The 19,696-nt window shown below is 46.4% G+C and overlaps 1 protein-coding gene across 1 annotated transcript in view; it reads left to right on the forward strand.

The window, feature by feature from the left end:
• The window catches only part of LOC119178024 (uncharacterized), a 186,509-nt gene that overhangs the window by 89,393 nt on the left and 77,420 nt on the right, over nt 1-19,696 (forward strand). Inside the window, exon 3 of the mRNA XM_037429194.2 lies at nt 15,571-15,962. Coding sequence (XP_037285091.1) covers nt 15,571-15,962 — 392 coding nt within the window. The remainder of the gene's footprint in view (nt 1-15,570; nt 15,963-19,696) is intronic.

Here is a 19,696-nt window from a genome sequence, read left to right on the forward strand (position 1 = left end):
CACTACCGAAATTCATCTGAGTGACGCACACAAGACGATCGACCGATATGCTTCTCTTGCCATCGCGTTGGCCGCATTTCCCGCGACTGCCACAACAGATGGCCTTTCCGGCAACGTTTTATAGACGACCACGGACATAATCGTGAGCAGTATTCGCCACCTAGTTTTTCCGATGACCACCTTTAGGACCTGCCGCCTAGCCTTTCTAAGCAACGCTCCAAACCATCCTACGCCGATGTCGTCGCCCAGGGAACCCAGTCCAGCCGCTAGCCGTTGCCTCACTGTCGCCAGCTCCGCTCCTATCAGCGCCGTCACTCCCTGTCATCGGTGTATTCTGGGCAGTTCTCGGGAAACTAGCAGATGCAGCTCCTGGAGGTGGCGCTGCATTGACAACTCGGACCGAAAAACCTTTACCGACCACTAATTCCAGACGAAATTTACTTGGTGTTATTATCGATGGACAGAACGTTACAGCTCTAATAGACACTGGTGCCCACATATCCCTTATGAGTTCACGTCTTCGATCTCGCCTGAAAAAAGTTCTTACCCCTGCCATGTCTTCGACTGTGCGAGTAGTCGATGGCAGCCGAACATCAATTCCTGGTATGTGCACTGCCCGCGCCACTGTCGCCGGCCTTCACTCTTCAGTTCTCTTTGCTGTTCTAGACGCTTGCCCACACGACGTGGTTCTCGGAATGAGCTTCTTGACCGCGCATTCAGCCCTCATTGATTGTTCAACCGGCATTTTACAGCTACAGTTGCCTTTGTACTCTAATGTCCCTCCTGCAGTTCACACACGGCTACGGTCCGTGGAGTGTCTACGATTACCGCCTCAGGCCACTGTGTACCTTTCTATGTCGTCGTTCCCACCTGTTCCTGATAGCGACTGCTTCGCAGCTCCACTTATTGACCTGACCCTTTCCTAAAACATAGCAATTCCTCATAATATAGTGAGGATTAGCGACAACAGAACGCTTCTCCCTGTCCTTAACTTCTCCGTGTCGACCCAGGTCATTTCTCAAGGTATTGCCTTAGCAGAACTCTCCACTCGGGAACAATGTACAATTTCATCTCTCATTTCCGACATCAAGACAGTAGCCGAACCTGTCGCAGGCGCACCGGATAGAGCTTCTCTAGACAAAATGATATCTAACGACCTGTCACCGTCCCAAGTTGAGGCGCTCCGTGGTCTTCTATTTTCTTACCTCGCCATTTTTTATATCGACGACCATTCCTTTGGCCGCACGAGCATCGTAGCCCACCGTATCGACACTGGTGACGCCAGTCCCCTTCATAAACGTCCTTACCGTGTGTTTCATTCAGAGCGCCAAATAATCCAGAAATAGGTACAGAAAATGCTCGAAAAAGACATCATAGAGCCTTAAATCAGTCCTTGGGCAGCACCTGTTGAGCTTGTTAAAGAGAAGGACAACACTTGGCGGTTCTGCGTCGACTATCGTCATCTCAGTCGAAAAACCAAGAAGGATGTCTACCCTCTACCTCGAATTGATGATGCGTTTGACTGCCTTCATGGTGCCAAGTATTTCTCTTCCCTGGACCTACAATCTGGATATTGGCAAATTTCAGTCGATGACCACGACCGCGAGAAGATGGCATTCATAACATCCGACGGGCTTTATCAATTTAAAGTCATGCCTTTTGAATTGTGCATTGCGCCAGCAACTTTTTAACGCATGATTGATTCTCTCCTTCGCGGTTTTAAATGGTCAACGTGCCTGTGCTAGCTAGACGATGTCATATTTTTCTCGCCAATCATCGAAAGCCATCTTCCACGTCTGTCGGCCATCCTTGACGTTTTTCGCTGTGCTGGCCTCCAGCTTAACACGTCTAAGTGCACCTTTGGGCGCCGTCAGATAAAGCTACTTGGCCACCTTGTTGACGCTGCTGGTGTAAGACCCGACTCTGATAAAGTCCGCGTGGTGCGCGAGTTTTCGGTCCCACGTTACACGCAAGAAGTATGCAGCTTTTTATTACTCTGTTCGTAAGTCCGCCGTTTTGTCACCAACTTCGCGGAACTTGCTCGGCCCCTCACTGATCTCCTCAACAAGAACGTGGCTTTTTCCTGGCGTCAAGACCAAGAACATTCCTTCGCGTCGTTGATTTCTGCGCTGACATCCCCACTTGTGTTGGCTCGATTTGACCCAGCCGCTCCAACGGAGCTACGCACCGACGCAAGTGGCATGGCATAGGGGCAATACTCGCACAAATGCAAAACAGCACAAACTGTGTCATAGCGTATGCCAGGCGCCTACTTTTTCAGTCGAAAAGGAACTATTTAATTACTGAGTGAGAGTGCCTTGCCCTCATCAGGGCTATCGCAAAATTTTGTTCGTACCTACATGGACGCACGTTCACAGTCCTCAAAGACCACTATGCGCTGTGCTGGCTGTCAACTCTTATGGATCCTACAAAAAGACTCGGGCGATAAGCATTGCGATTGCAGGAGTACTCTTTCTCTGTAGTGTACAAGTCTGGCAAGCTTCACAGCGATGCCGACTGCTTATCTTTACACCCTGTTGATCCACTTGACTCCTCTGTGTTAGAAGCTGTTGCCCACATCCTAGCCATAACAGATATTTTGCAAATAGCTGACCAACAACCCCGAGATCCATCGCTGCTATTGATGATTGACCGTCTTCAATACGGCCACAAAGACCCTTCATTTAGCCTGTTTTTCCTTCAAGACAACGTTTAATGCCGCCGCAACTTACAGCCCGTTGGCGCAGAACTTTTTCTTGTCATCGCACGGCACCTGCACAAGGATATCTTGCAAGAACTTCACAACGCTCAAACTGCCGGAAATTTAGGTGTCTCCAGAACATATGATTGCGTCTGCCGACGGGTATTCTGGAAGGGCCGTTATCGTTATGTTCGCCGCTACGTTGCAGCGCGTGACCTGTGCCAGCGTCGGAAGAAGCCTTCGTCTCTCCCTGCCGGTCACCTACAACCTATTCTAGTCTCCGCCGGGCCGTTCCATCGTGAGGGTTTGGATTTGTTAGGTGCCTTCCCAACATCGGCAATGGAAAACAAATGGATAGCAGTAGCTACGAATTATACCACTTGGTATGCATTTACTCGAGCGCTACCGACCAGCTGCGCAACAGACGTCGCAGATTTCCGACTCTATGACATCATCCTTCAGCATGGCGCTCCTTCTCACCTAGTCACGGGCCGTGGCCGTTGCTTCCTGTCTCGTGTGGTTGACGACCTCCTTAGATCCTGTGCTACGCGGCACAACTTTACGACTTCTTATCATCCTCAGACCAACGGAATTACTGAGCGCCTCAACCACACACTGACGGACATGCTTGCTATATATGTTTTTGACGACAACACCGCTTGGAACACTGCCCTTCCGTTCGTAATCTTCGCTTACAACTCGTCCCGTCATGAAACTACCGGCTACTCACCATTTTATCTTCTCTTTGGCTGTCATTTCTTACTAACTTTCGATACGCTGTTTGCACATGACCTTCCGTCCACCACTACGTACGCACAAGGTGCCATCCCCCGTGCTCTGATCGTACGTACAGTAGCGCGCGCCAGGTTCTCGTTGTCCCAAAGAGCACAGAAGGCGCTCTACGGCAGCCGACATAGCGATGCCCATTTTTCTCCTTGCTCTCTCGTGCTACTGTCGCTGCTATCTCGTCGTGTTGGCCTGTGCGAAAAACACTTATCGCATTACGTTAGGCCTTACCGAACTCTGCGCCAAGTCACACCACTCACCTAAGAAATTTCTCCTACTACCAACCCCACTGTTACATCCAGAAGTGACAATGTGCATGTGTCTCGCCTGAAGTTCTAACATAGTGACCCATCCGTTTAATAACAGCAGCCACCGGGACGGTGCTTTGCCGCCCGGGGTAATGTCACGGGTATAGAAAGGTACCTCAGGCGCGGGTGCAGAAATGACGCAGACGGAATGAAGACGACGATGTTATGGGGCTGTGTCTGAGTCGTGTTTGGCGAAATCAGCTGTCTGGTCGGCTCCGAAAATCAAGTTATAGCTATTAGTGTCTACTTTCTTGTTGATTCTTTTTCTCATTATCTAAATGTTTGGTTTCTTTCTTTTTTTAACATACTGTCTTCCCTATACAGCTCCCCCCTCTCTTTATTTTTGTTGTATGCAATAATGCAGTTATCGTCCATATGAGACTACATGTTCTCTTGGCCAATCCCCCGGAGTGGGTACGAGCCATGGATTAGAGGCTACAAACAAACAAACAAACAAACGTCTCAACTGCCCTCTTCTCCTGCATCCTTGCGTGCAGTGTTAGCCCGCCCGGCGATCACTTATTAAATACTTCCCATTACAATATATATGTATATATATAGAAGGAAAAGAAGTGTATACATAAGGGCTCGTTTTTCCGTCTTTTGACACACTGATAATGAGATCTACAGAAAATATTGCTAAGGAATGTATGGGGAAGTTATTAGAATCAATAAAGAAACAAAAGTGGGTGAAACAATAACTTACCGTGAGCCTACGAACTTCGAATAACGCGTTCGACGATATATATTTATATATATATATATATATATATATATAAATATATATATATATATATATAGATATATGTATATAAATATATATATATAATTATATATATATAAATATATATTAGCACCGACTGCGTGTTCCGAAGGTATATATATATATATATACATACATACATACATATATATATATATATATATATATATATATATATATATATGTATATATATATATATATATTGCGAGAGGGGTTTATTCAGAGCCGACGTAACTGTCGACTGGACGGTATACAGCAGTCAACGCGCACCAGCGAGCTCTTCTCATCGACCGAACGTCCTCTTATGCCACCACCCTGTTCCCCGCTACACAGGTGCACATACCTAAATTACATATGTGGTAACATTTCCCTCCGCACGACAAAGCCCAATGGGTGAGTCAAACAGTCTCTCGAGAAATAAAGCGCTTCAAACGTGCAGCTTGAGCAAGTTCAGTTTTTGCAGACCGTCGGCCGTTCGAATGGAGACGCGCTATGCAGTAAATTAAATCACTGATACGGTCTAGAACAAGATAAGGCCCCTCATAGTGCGGTAACAGTTTTTCGCTCAAACCACGTTTTCTAGTTGCTGTCCACAGCAACACTAGGTCGCCGCGATTGCACGTCAGGTGTCAGCGTCGGTGGTCAAAATGTGTCTTTGAGTGGTCCTGCGAAGCAAGAGTGCGCAAATAAGCAAGGCGTCTAGCTTCTTCTGCCCGACGGATGATCTCAGATATGCTGGGATTTTGGTGGTCCAAACGCGGGACGATGGTATTCAGGGTATGACGAGTTTGTCGAGCATATAGAAGAAAAAAAGAACTGTAGCCGGTACTTTCATGCTGTGCGGTGTTGAATGCATATGTCATAAAAGGCAGAATACTGTCCCAGTCCTTGTGATCTGATGTGACATACATAGACAGCATGTTCGAGAGAGTTCTGTTCGTTCGTTCAGTTAGACAGTTGGTTTGGGGATGATATGGCGTAGAAGGCCGGCACCTTGAGGCACAGACACGAAGCATCTCTTTCACAACGCCTGCTGTGAATTGTCGGCCATGATGACTGATTACAATTTTGGGAGGTCCATATCGAAGTATTACGAAACGTAGCATGAAGAGAGATCCATCGGCTGCAGTTGCCGATGGTATGGCAGCTGTCTCGCAGTATTGCGTTAAATGGTCGGTGCAGACGACTGTCCAGCAATTTCCGTCAGAAGACCGGGGAAAGGGCCCAAGGAGGTCAATCCCGACTTGCTCGAATGGAGTTCTAGGGGGCGGCACCGGATGCAATGGCCCTGGAGGAGCACTTGTTGGGCGCTCATGACGTTGACACTCGTTACAGCTAGATACGTATTTTTCCGTCGTCTGGCGCATTTCGGGCCAGTAGAATCTTTCTTGGAGACGGCAAAGAGTTTTCGCTGTGCCTAGATGACCGGATGTTGGGTCATCCTGCATAGCCTGTAAGACATAAACGCGAAGACTCTTCCGAACCACCAGAAGTTATCGTGGGCCGGTGCTTTGTAGTTATTTTTGTAAACTAGTCCGTCTCGGATGCAGAAGCGTGAAGGCGATGATTTTGGTTTGGTAGCAAGAAGTTGCTGTATGGTGCTGTCCCTTTGTTGCTCATCCTTAAAGGTCTTGGCATCGGGAAATTGTTGGTCCATTGATACGATGTAGGTGTCGAAGTTATCCACCTCACAATACGTCGTTGGAAGCGGTAGTCGCGAAAGGCAAACTGCGTCAGCGTGACGTCGGTCGCTTTTATAGAAAACCGTGAAGTGGTATTCTTGTAGACGAAGTGCTCAGCGCGCCAGGCGACAAGATGGGTCACGCAGATTGACCAACCAGCAGAGAGAATGATGGTCTGTCACGACGGTAAAGGGGCCTCCGTACAGGTAGGACCAGAAGCGCTGCACTGCGAAGGCAACTGCAAGGCATTCTTGCTCTGTGACTGTGTAGTTACGCTCGTACTTGCTGAGTGAGCGACTTGCATACACTACGACTTGTTCTTGGTTATCCAAGCGTTGAACCAGGACAGCGCCTACACCAATACCGCTGGCGTCTGTAAGAAGCCCAGTTGGAGTCAGAGAATTGAAGCGCCGATGAATTGAAGGAGATGTCAAAAGAAACTTCAAGTCCGAAAAAGCAGACTAACATTCAGGGGTCCTTTCAAACTGCGCACCTTTCTGAAGCAGCCACGTGAGCGCGTATGCGATAATGGCAAAGCCAAGAATGAATCGGTGAATGTATGAACAAAGCCCCAAAAAGCTGCGCAGTTCTTTCACCGAGTGAGGTTGCTTAAATGCTTCCACTGCGGCCGTCTGGGCGGGATCGGGTCGTATGCCTTCTTTGTCTACTAAGTGTCCGAGGAAGAGTGTTTGGCGCTTTTCAAAACGATATTTCTTTGAGTTGAGCACCAAGCGAGCTTTGCTTAGGCAGTCCAGCACGAGGCCGAGGCGCGTGTTGTGCTCAGAAAAGGTGCGCCCAAAAATTACAACGTCGTTTAAGTATAATATACACACTTCCCACTTCAATCCACGCAGAATGTTGTCTATAAAGCGCTCAAAAGTTGCAGGTGCGTTCGACAGTCCAAACGGCATCACATTAAATTCAAATAGTCCGTCTGTTGTAACAAGTGCCGTTTTTCCTTGTCTTCCTCGTGCATTGGAATCTGCCAGTAGCCTGACCTTAAATCCACAGACGAAAAGTAAAAGGCCGATGATAGACAGTCGATAGCATCATCAATCCGCGGGAGTGGGTATACGTCTTTTTTAGTGATTGCGTTGAGACGGCGATAGTCAACACAAAATCGCCATGTCCCATCGTTCTTCATCACTAGAATTACTGGAGTGGCCCACGGACTACATGATTCTTGAATTATATTTTTCTTGAGCATCACGCAAACCTGTTCATTGATCACTGCACGTTCCATAGGCGATACACGATATGGTTTTTGTCGGAGAGGTCTGTGCGATGTCGTATCGATTCGGTGCTTCATACGAGAAGCAGGAAATGATGGTGGATTGTGATGAGCGAAATCAAAAATACCAGCATGTTTGCGCAGAATAGTCGCCAGTTCATTACGTTCCTTGGTGCTGAGTGACCTGTCAGTCATAGCTCTAATAGTGGTGTCCCTGGCATGCAGATTATCGCAATGGGTCTTATCCGGGCAATCACTGCTTTCTTCAAGGATGGCAAGCGAGAATACTTGATGTTCACGAATCTCTGCAAGTTTCAGACCCCCCGGCAACACTGTTGGTTCGTCAGAGCAGTTAATCACCCATAAACCAGTATGCCCTTGGGCAACCGATAGCGTGCAGTAGCGTAATAAAACTGTCGTCTTTATGCAACTAAGATGCACGGGCTCCACAGTTGCGTCAAATGTTTTATCGCTTGCAGGTGAATAAACAACAGGGACACATTTCGCAGACAATGGCGGGACAGTTGTGTCCATGCACACGCAAAGAGCACTTTTCTGACGGGGCGAGTTTTCTATACACGCAACTGGGATATCGAAATCTACTGTAATTGGTCCTGTGCGTCAATCGACAGTGGCACCTAATAGCTTCAAGAAATCGAGTCCCAGAATAACGTCATCCGTAGTATGAGGGAGAACAGCAAACTCTGCAACGAAGTTCTGGCATGCGAAACTAGCAGTCACAGTGCAGGCACTAACAGGTTGTAACACCTCTCCACTCACTCCACGAAACGTATAATGACGGTCCCAACGAAACATAACTTTTTGTCCAAGGAGGCTGGTGAAACCTAAGCTCATCACTGACATGGTTGCACCTGTGTCCGCCAACGCCATTGTTGGTACACCATCGATAAGCACTCGAATCTTATTTCTAAACATGGAAGCAAACGGAGGCATATTTTTTGAAATCGAAGACTGTCTGGCGACCTCACCTCCAACGGCCGCGCCGGCTAGTTTGCTGTAGGAGGCGTGGAGTGGCGGCGCTGAGGAGACGGTGATCGGTTGGCGCGAGGGGCAGGTGGTGGTGTCACACTGCGGTCAGAGGCCGTAGATTGGTTTCGTAGTGGTCCTGAGATTTCGTAAGACGTGATTCCTGGGAATGTCGGGGCTCGGGTAAAGCCGGAACGGTTATACACGTGCTATAATGTCATCATTGGGACTCAAGTCATTGTCATTCTGACGTAAGATTGTAAGGCTGTGCTTGTTCCATAGGCTTTATTATAGCTTCTTTCAACATCGTCGTAAACTCCTAAACCGCCCTCACCGTACATCTCGTCGTCTTGTTAATTCTTGCAGCATCCAGTGGTTGCATGCTTCAACGTCTTTTTTCAATCATGCTTTTCAATCATGCTTATATATACCATCACCGTGTAATATTCATTACGACCTTACACTGTTCTCCATGCCTCGTTAAACTGTAATGTTTTCATGCTGCATCTAAACAGGTATTCCATTTCACTGAGATGTGTATTTCATATTTGTGACCTGACAAGTCTCATTGACAGCACTCTATGTTACCCCCCTTTTGTGTACTACCCTAACAGAGGCTTCAAGATAAAAATAATTGATGATGAATATGATGATGATGAAACAGCTGAAATCGCCGCCCTTGCGTTTTTTTCCGGGCAATATCTTTCGACTCTTCCTAAATGAATGCAGAACACAATCCGGCCTTCGCATATCGAGGGGCTATTCAATTCCACCAATTCGCTCCTGCAATTCATCCTAAGTCCTTTAAGGGTCTAACAAAGACAGAGGAGCGCGCACTCCTCCACCTTTACACAAATACACTGTTGTGCCCGGCTGCGTTAAAACACTTTGGTTCTGCCTGTACCGAAAAATGCCCACACTGTGCGAAAATGTCTTCGAAAACTTTTCACGTGGTTTGGGCATGCCAATCAACCCTGAACTTTCCCCAAAACCACACCTCATCCGAAATGACTGGGAGGTGACCCTGCTCGGCTGCTCCGACCTGGCGAGCCAAAAGGCTCTGGTCAACCAAGCCTGAGTTGCGGCGGCCGCCATTGGGATCCTGTACTGAGCAGCCCAATGTACACGAAGTAGACGAGCGCTAATTTCCAACTGAGTTTATTGCGCAGAGCGCGAAAACTTATAGAGGAGACATAAAACCATCCGACAAACATCATGTGACACAAAGAGGAAAAGGAAAACATGAGCAAAAGAAAAAACAAGCAAAAAATGCAAAGAAAAAATTGGCCCCGTATCTGCATTTAATCTGCAAATGTTGTCGAAAAACGATAGTCTTGCATGTGGGGAGAGTGAACAAGACATTTATTTGATGCTCTGCGCAAGAAAATTGGTGAGTGGTATGCTGGAGGCGCTGCGTTAGAGTGGCTCGAACGTGCATCGGAGGCGAACAAGCGCATCAAGTAAGGTCACACGTGAGACATGACTGCCATCTGGCTGTTTTTTTGTAAAACAAAGCGCGTGGCTCTGAGACGGGTCTGCGTGCCCATCTCAGAAGTGATAAGGTGAAGAACGCAAGCCGACGGGTAGGTGCCACCACCTTCTCGTCTTAGCGAAACGTTGGAAACACTCGCCTTTCCGCGCAAGCGTCGCATGGTCAGCGCAGCGTGATAAGGGCTGCAGTGCCTAAAATTACTTATGATTGATATGTGGGGTTCAACGTCCCAAAACCACCATATGATTGTGAGAGACGCCGTAGTGGAGGACTCCGGAAATTTCGACCACCTGGGGTTCTTTAACGTGAACCCATATCTGAGCACACGGGCCTACAACACTTCCGCCTCCATCGGAAATGCAGCCGCCGCAGCCGGGATTCGAACACGCGACCTGCGGGTCAGCAGCCGAGTACCTTAGCCACTAGACCACCGCGGCGGGGCAAAAAAAAATTACTTATGTATACCTTTTCTGGTAAAAGGCGCACATTCGGAATATATACGTGTTATGGTTCCGTAGACATGCGCAATAATTGTTTTTTTACAGTTGCACAAGTTTGAACGCTAAACCTTGAGCAAAATTGCTGGGCGCTGCGGATGGTGTGGGCCGTTTCAAATACCCGGTGCCGTTAGAAGTGGACAAACAGACAAATGTACAGACAGAAAGACAGAAATTTTTGTGTTAAAAGTCTCCAAAAAAGACTATCGTCTTTAAAATACTATAACTAGTTGCACGCACTGATCGTTCGTGGAATCATAGTTTCTTCTCGGACAGATACACATAATCTAGAACGTCCCTTCACTCAACGCTTCACATTTACTTGAGAAAGCCCATGGGAGCGCCGTCTCTAGGCACGGCAAGTCACTGCATATAAGCAGTAATCTGCTGCGATTCTTGAGTAGCGCAGCGTCATTTTGAGCCAAGCTGTGGCACAGTGCCCAACTTTGTCTAACGAAGGGTGAAAGTCGAATCGAGAAGCTTATGTGAATACGGGGAGAGACACGGAAGGATTGCTTCTGCATGACACCTGTTCGCGTGCCATCTGCGCGGACTCGACGATAACTCGGGCGCGCTCACTTCTGAGCTTTACATTGTCGCGGTGTCTATAATAAATATGCACATAGTTGCACTCAGTGCAGTGCTGGACAAGAAAAGCGCCTTTCCCGTTTCTAACATTGTTAGCGTGTTCCCTCAGCCGATCGTTGAAACACCTTCCGGGCCAACTTAACAGGCACCACAGAAAAGGGGGGTACTATAGACCACTACCCGAGAACGTGCCACATACCTGCGCCTATTCTTAACTCTACATTGGGTTGATGACTACTTTTTCAGGGGATTTGTAGATTTCATGAGACTCATTAATTTGGACGGTGCAGAGAACAGCACACGAACGCCCGCACGTTTTCTGATTTTCTGAGCCTGTGTGATATATGGTGTATGTACAAAACAACAGCTATCCTTTTACGCTCTGTATTCTTGTTGCTCGGATCCTGTCTCTGCCTCTTCTCTGCCCCATTGTTCTTAGGATAGACTCAGTGACAGATGCGATAAGCGCCTCAGGACAATCTGAAGCCATAAGGCGGGATGTTCTAGCTTTGAAGCTCGCAGAAACGTTGTGAAACATGACCTGTTCAAGGCATTCTCGAGGCATGTCCATGCGATGCCTCGCTTTACGCCTGCTGTGATTGGAAGAAAAAGGAAGCAAAGGTTTCTGCGCGCGTGGTTCGTAGCACTAACAAATATTCTGTGTGATAAAAAACAGTCGTAAGTAAAAAAAAGCGTAACATGTTATTCTCGGGAACTTCTTGTGCCAACACAAGACACCTCAAACAATATTCAAACACGCCTTATGTTTGAAAGCAATCTAGTAGAACCTAGAATGGTTAGACACTAAAGAAAACGTAAAATCATCCATGTATCTGAATACTTTGACGACATGCGTGCCCTCTAACTTTTTTGCACTTTATTGCTCATTTTGGCCAAGAGTGGATAACTGAGTAGAGGTGCTACGCACAATTCAATTGAAACACCGTTTTTCTGCAGATAAATGCAATCATTCTACTCAGCGACTGTAGAGGTAAGGTACAGCAGTACAAGGTCGAATATATCTCGCGCACTGATGTCAGTTTACAATTGGAAGTTCCATTTCCCGAAGATATCTATGTTTTTCCTTATACAATTCAATATCTCATCGTGAGGCAGCGACTAGTATAGGTCATTTATGTTAATTGAAAAACCGAACACATTAGTTTGATTTAACTGTTTCGAAAATTCTCAGTACTTGCGAGTTTTTATGAGGAAGGTGTCATCGATCGTTATACAGTTTATATAGAATTAAAAATAAAGAAGCCTTTATTTAAAAAAGCGCACCATAAAAAGAATCTCGGGTGCAGACCACTACGGCGAGCTTCAGACCTAAGACGAGGATGTTGTGAACGTAGTCTTGGAGAACGACATCTCTGCAAGAGTGAACCACACCCGATAGCCGAGATATTGGGCTCTGCGCACGAAGGCTAGTTAGCTCATTTGACCACAAGGTGTTTGCATGTGGTCAATTCAGTCGCAGTACTCTCGCCATCTTTTTTTCTTCACTCCCATTAGAATATCTATTTGTTGAAGCTGGACAAGCAGGCAATCACTGCACGTGCGTTCTTGTCGGTGCCATTCAAACCTCAGAATTTTGCACACTCGTATACCATGGCCGATAGAGGGGTGCTAACTACCTAACAAGGCATTAAAGTCCAGAGGTAAGTGCTTAGTGCAAATGGAGATAGCACCAAGCCTACAGAATGGAAAAGGTAGCCCATAGGATTTAAGTCCACAAACTTAAAGAGCAGACCAAAACTTTGTCAGTTAAAAATCATTGGACCTCCAAGATAATGAAATATTATATTTAGATTATCAACGCTAACATTGTTGAGGCAAGATGCCTCGTGTCTACACAAAAACGTTTTTCAGTGTCTTTTTTTGTTTTCTTGCCTTGGGAGAGTATGCACGAGTAAATTTTTGTGCTTTGTGTTTCTGCATTGAGTTTCCCCGTTGAAATTCAGCCCTCGTCTTTTGTTCTTCCTTTATTCTGTCTTCGTATTTTGCGCTGTTTACCTCGACCCCTTAAGGAAACAAGTATGAACATGTACCCTAGACCTGCCCTTACCCTCTACACAGGCGACAGCCCGCGCAGATCGGTGTAATTCGTGACGTCGTAGTGGAGCCTCTTTTGGGGCGATCGTCTCCGCAGACAAAAGGGCGAGACGAAACCCTTTCTTTCGGCTGTCGATGTGGTACGTTCTATGCGCCGTGCCGTACAATTACTTGGAATGTTTGTGAAACCAGGAAGGGTCCACGTAAGATAGAAGCGAAGGTAAGACGGGGTGATCTCGGCGAGGAAGTTATATTGTTTGAGCGCTTCGAGTGAGTTAAGCAGTGCGCCCAGTTGATTTTGAAGAATCAAGTGATGCAGCCGTGGGAGTTCTGTGTTGACGCATGTCACCGGGACGATGATCAGTGTTGGAGCTGCAATGGCGTCAGTGTTTTCTTGAAGAAAATACACTGACAGAAACGTTCCAGAAACGCGTTAACAATTGTGTAGTACACACGTGTGGTGAATATTCAAGGCTTCTAAGTACCCTTGCGCAGTTTAAGCTGCATGGAATTGCATTTTGTACATGTTAAATTTGTTCCCGCTGTTTTATAATCCTGTAAGTAATTTTGTGATTTGTAATTGATACCTGCCGAGCATGGAAGTTTACGTGATGCTTGTACTGCCTTTAATGGGAATACGTTTTGTTTGTGTTATAAAATTTTGGTTTTAACTCGGTCTTTAAACCACAACCGCCGTTGCTGATAGAAAGACCTACTTTCGAATTGTGCGCGCTTTCTCATCTTTGCGGCGATTGCCTCCCCACGAATGGTATGAGTAACCGTTTTCATTTCAGGTGAGTCAAAGAGGCAGTATTTACGAAGAGCACTGAGGCTTGTACTCTTCAAATTGTTGGCCTTCCTGGAGCAAACTGTTAAGATATGTTGAATAATATGTACTTCTAATGGACCTTCACAACTGAACTTGTGCTGTTCAACAACAGAGAGCGTTATTTACGACATTATCGGACTTACTGTCACGCGTAGCAATGCTTGTGAAAGCGTGTCTCTGGGAATAGTTCTGACGCCAGAGCGGGTACGAGCTAAAGTAGGCTCAACCGTTCCGGTGGCACGCAACAGACTGCACCTTTTTTTACAGCAGAAGCTGTTATGAGATACCAACGACGGTTGCCTGCGAAGTAGCTACCTGCCACCGCTGCTGCCGCCGGTGTCCGTAAAGAGTATTGTGCAAAATACAAAAACTAGGTAAATGAAAAACGTCAAGGACACGATGGGATTTGATTCCGTGTCTCCTACGTGCCAGCCCAGCATTCTACCACTGAGCCACATCAGTAATTTTTTTCTTTATTGCATAGAAATAGTGCACTCAATTGTTGTTATATATGCGTATACAATTCATTATGCCTGCTCACCTGCGGGTTGCGGGATTGAACCCCGTTCGTGGCGGCTGCATTTTTGATGGTGACGAAAATGCTGTAGGCCCATGTGCTCACATTTGAGTGGGAAGTAAATAACCCCAGGTGGTTTAAATTTCTAGATCTTTTTAGTACGGTGTCCGTCATATTCGTATGAGGGTTTAGGGATGTTAAAACCCACATATCAATGAATTGCTACACGATGATTTATAGCGTAGTGGGTAACTTGCAAGTATGCTTTCACAGCTACCCGAAGAATGTTAAAAAATCTCTGAAAGGTCACTCTTCCAGCTTTCGCTTTGACAGTACTGGGCGTAACGCGCAGGCCGGGCATTTGTTCTTTAAATATTCAGCGGCTGTGCTGTTGGTTTTAAAGATGGTACCTCGGCAGCAGGATCAGGTGCATAGTCGTTTGCCTTCAGTTTTTTTCACTGGTAGTTTCTAATCGTACGCGAAGCTCCTATAGTTAAAATTCACTCGCGGCTGTAGCAGCCGTATTAATCTATTTCAACTTCTGTTTCTTTACTGAAGTGATACTGCCATGCATGCTCCTTTGTGTTTCATGCTGCCAGCTTATCGCATATGTCGGTAATCGCACCACAATGTCTTGGAGTATTCGAGATATCTCTAAATCGTTTCTTAGGCTTCGTCACGCAAACGCGAACAGCTCAGTTGATTTTAGAGCAAATGCGGTCACTAGTGATAATACTCGAACAATTGACGCAGCATGTATAAATGTCGCCGCGGCTTGGCGCAGATCAGTTGGTCGACAGCCGACGCTCTGTTCGCCACTCATTAGTGCCAGTGTGTTGCTGTATCCGGATTTTCTGCATACTGGCCACAAGTTTTACCAAATAAAAACAGTTTCATCTTGGACAGACAGCTGCCGTCGTCTACGGCATGACCAAGTGAAAGTACTCTGCCAGCAAATCAATTGTTTGCAGTGCAGTTTGGTAATATTTACCGCGTGTAGGACCTGTGAGTGCTCGGAGTTCATTGCAGAACAATTGACGTTACACTGATGGCAGAGCTCGTAAATGTCATGAATCACAGGGAATTGTATCATAGCGTTAATTTGTTCGTTTGTTTTTTCTCCTGATTGGCAGCTGAGATGAACCCGTCGGCGTACGGCGGCATCCGCAAACGCGTGACTTCCTTATTCAAGCGGCGCCTGCACGCCGTCAAAGATGAAAAGCGCAAGCGCTCTACACGGTACCAGCTCCAGGACGCGCCTTTCCGGCGTAAGCCGATCACGAAGCCGTTCGGGAAGAAGCAAGCCCCTTCGCTCAAGGATACGTCTTCAATGACGTCGACCTCTTTCCGGTCGGGACAGCAGGGCTCCGGAAAAGGTTCGCCTGTGCCAGTTGTAGGTGGCAATGCCACTGTCCGCAATACTGACGCCAAGACCGGAAGCAAGACTTCTTCAGCTCGACGGGGCAGTGGTGGTAACCAGAAGTACCACATTATGAAGCGCAGCAGCTACAGTACAGATGGCAAGGTGAGAGGCGTTGAGTGGAATGCGTTCGCGGGCACATTACTTGGTACGAGTTACTAGCCCGTGTAACAACGCAGAACGTATACCGGTACTCGGCTATATCTATTTTGTAAGCTATATCAGCTGTTGAACAGGAAATAACCTTTTGGCGCTGAAGGCGCATCAAAAAATTAATACAGCTTTGAGGTATCAACGACATACACAGTGTTTTGCGAACTGGTGCTTCAGAAGCTAGTAGACGAAAATGATGGTGATGACCTCAGATGGATGGCGCTCACCGAAAAAGGGTAAGGAGTCAAGAATCGAGCGGCAGGACAATGAAATGAAATTAAGACTAATCTGAAAAATTAGTTTAGGGATAAGTCTGTGAATAAATAAAAGTAATAAATTGTTTACTTAGTACGTATATATGGCGTTTGGGGTGCACTTTCTACTGGGTGAGTGGCTAAAGCAGCCACATGACTTTCGTACATCCATAAGTGCTGCTAACAATATTCTTTTTCTACCTAAAACTTGACTTCCCATGAAATAGTTCGAAAGTTCATCAGTATTTTGTCATAAGACTTTCAGAATTAAAGCACGGCGTCTCTGCTCACTCTATAGACAGTTTCGTCGGAGCCGGTCGATCTCTGGCAACATTGTGCGTTCGTCGGTAAATCCCCCCTGAAGACTTCCAGTTTAGCTTCTTTTTGCGTGCTTTTAGCTTTTGTTGCTGGCCACGGCTACTTGTGTTTCAATGTTTTATGCAGATAAAATATTTACGATGAAGCGCCGGCAACTCGAGCACAGCTGTATCAAACCAGGATGCAGTACTCATGCTTGAATTATTTTGTATGCTAGTCAAAACGTTCTGTTTTCTGAGCGATGACAATAAAAAGAGCGCCTGTGCTGCAGCGATCCCTCGAGAAAACTAGAACTCCAATTAAATGCGCGTAGATTTGTTCTGCCACTTCATCAAAAGGGCACAGAGGCGATACTCAGACGTTAGACTACTCAAAGGTCCCCTGTTACCGGGAACACATCAGTCACTGTCGTTTTCCATCCGAGGCAGATAAGAATACTGATGCCTGAAATGGGTAGGAAAACGTGAAGGCTAACATTAAAAATTTCTCTTAAAGGTGTTTCTTTAATAGTTTGGGCGATATAAATTATATGTACTGTTCGAAAAACATGGGACACATTATAGCCAGAATTAACGCGAATCGGCGCACCGTGTACGTTGCAGTGTCCACATTTCGTTGTCGTTGCATTTGATTTTTCGAAAGCGTCGCCGGTGAGTGGACTCTCATCTATGCGAGCAAATGACTCAACGCCAGTCTTTCTGCTACTAATGAACATAGCCACTTTCTGGCTAACTTATCCTTTAGGTGTGAACATGGGCGGTAGTTTTAAGTAGGTTCAACTTGACAGTTTGATTCATGAATAGCTTACTCGAGAGTAAACCATAATAGTTCGCGTGAGCCGGCAGCCGCAGTTGACGTCACGCCACCGTGGTGGTCTAGTGGCTAAGGTACTCGGCTGCTGACCCGTAGGTCGCAGGATCAAATCCCGGCTGCAGCGGCTGCATTTCCGATAGAGGTGTAAATGCTGTAGGCCCACGTGCTCAGATTTGGGTGCACGTTAAAGAACCCCAGGAGGTCAAAATTTCCGGAGCTCTCTACTATGGCATCTCTCATAATCATATGGTTGCTTTGGAACGTTAAACACCACATACCAATCAATGAAGCACAGTTGACGTCATCACATCTGTAAGATTTATATTTTCTCAGTCTAACACTTCGGGCTGCGAGTGATTCAATCACCGCTGAATTCTTTAAAAAGTGCCTTCAAAAAGGTTGTGTGCTTAGAGGAAAAAACACAAATATGTTCGTGGTTCCACAAGTTAAAGGTTTTCAGTTCTAGTAAAAAGCTGAATAGAACATATTCACTATAAATCGAGCAACTCTTCTCCTGCATGCTGAGGATGTGGGTGTGCTTAAAAGACGCGGACAGAAAAAATGTGAGTGATTTTAAATAAAAGAACAGAAAAATGAGCCCCGTATTTGTCCCTCAGGGGGAGGACACCTCAACAGCAGCTCACGAGGGGGGTGGGGTATGAAGAGATTAAAAGGTCAGGACTAAAAGGTATAGAGATAGAGAGAGGTGGAAGAGAGAGTGTGGTGCAGGGGAAGCGGCTTACGGAAGTAAGGAGAAGATAGGCAAGATGGGCATGGTCGCAGGAGTTTGAGGGTGGAGCGAGAGCTCTTGTGGGTGTTTTCAAATAGCGTAGGGTGAGCCCAGTCTGCCATCGCCGACTGGGCTCACACTACTAAGTTTCTACTACTTCTACTATCTACTATTACTTCTACTAACCCCCGTACATTTTGTGGTAACCTCTTGCACCAGCTATCTAGAGATAGCGCCACGTGTTGTGCAGTAGCGGTGTGCGTGGCCCACTGGCGCTCTTGAAACATTGGGGGATTCTTAAGCTTCACCTCTAAGAGTTGAACGCGATAGCGAAATGTGGCCCCTAGGGAGCCTTTCAACCGCTAAGCGCATACTTATTATTATGTTTTTTTGCACGCACACACACACACACACACACATTGGACCAGGGCGCGCGCGCGAATAGTACATACAGGTTTTTGATCTAAAGCAGGAGTGCCATAGCCGCCTATATCGCGTGCGCACGACCACCGTGCGCGCCGATCAAGGCAGCCATGATGGGGGCTTAAGAGTCTCACAATGCCCCACATATGGCAGCAAATTATCTAGTGTATTTAGACAACAGCAGAATACTAAGCCAAAAGAAAACATTGGTTAAGTAGAAGGGGAAGAAAACAGAGAGGAACACGTGGAAGGTGGGAATGCTTACGAAATCGTCACCGGAGACCCACCAAAACTTTAGGCATGGAATTGCAAGGGAAAAGATCTACGATAATTCTCGCGGTAGTTCTCTGCTTTTCGAGGCTAGAACGGGAGTGTAGCATGACCAAGACGTACTGAGCAAAATACGAAGGCGCAGGCACGGTATGTAGTGTGTGTGGAGAAGAGGAGAAAACGGCTGAACATTTTATAATGTTCTGTAAAGAGCTCCACCCTATAATCGAAGACAATGGCGCTGCATTTTTCAAAGCATTAGTGTTTAGGGACAGTGAAGCGAAAATAGGCTTTAAACGGCTAAAAATAACCAGGAGCAGACTAACTGACTTGTGGCTACAATCGAGGCGCGAATGAAATTCAATCTTCAACACAGAGTGATAGTACTGAACTTTATAGCTAGGTGACATGAGCCGATCTTAAGGCTCATGTCACCTAGGTGACCCGATCTTAAGGGTACAGCCGGATACACTCATCCATCTTTTGTCATTTGCTTGATCAACGCTTCTGGAAAAGCATTATAGGTTTTCTGCTAGCTGGCCATACTTGTCAGTTTTCAGAGCCGTTTGAAAGTTCTTATGTGTTTTTAGCGGCGATGGCTGCACTATCCCAGTCTTTTTCGACGTAGTTTGATAACCTCCGAAACGCGGCTACAAATCGCCGAATGGGCCGTTTTCTTCGTGTTACCTGTCTAACTATATGCGTTAAGGCGATTCCTTCTACTTGAAGGCATTTAGTGTTTTCTCCCAAAACCCCGCAAGTAACAATGTAGCTTTGTGGTAAATCACCTGCTTGCCACGCGAATGGCCCAGTCTTAATCCCCAGTGAGACCATAAATTTCAATCTTCATTTTGCTGGCTTCTTCTTGATTTTTCGCT

Source organism: Rhipicephalus microplus, chromosome 1, assembly GCF_043290135.1.
Source record: "Rhipicephalus microplus isolate Deutch F79 chromosome 1, USDA_Rmic, whole genome shotgun sequence".
Taxonomy (NCBI): Eukaryota; Metazoa; Arthropoda; class Arachnida; order Ixodida; family Ixodidae; genus Rhipicephalus; species Rhipicephalus microplus.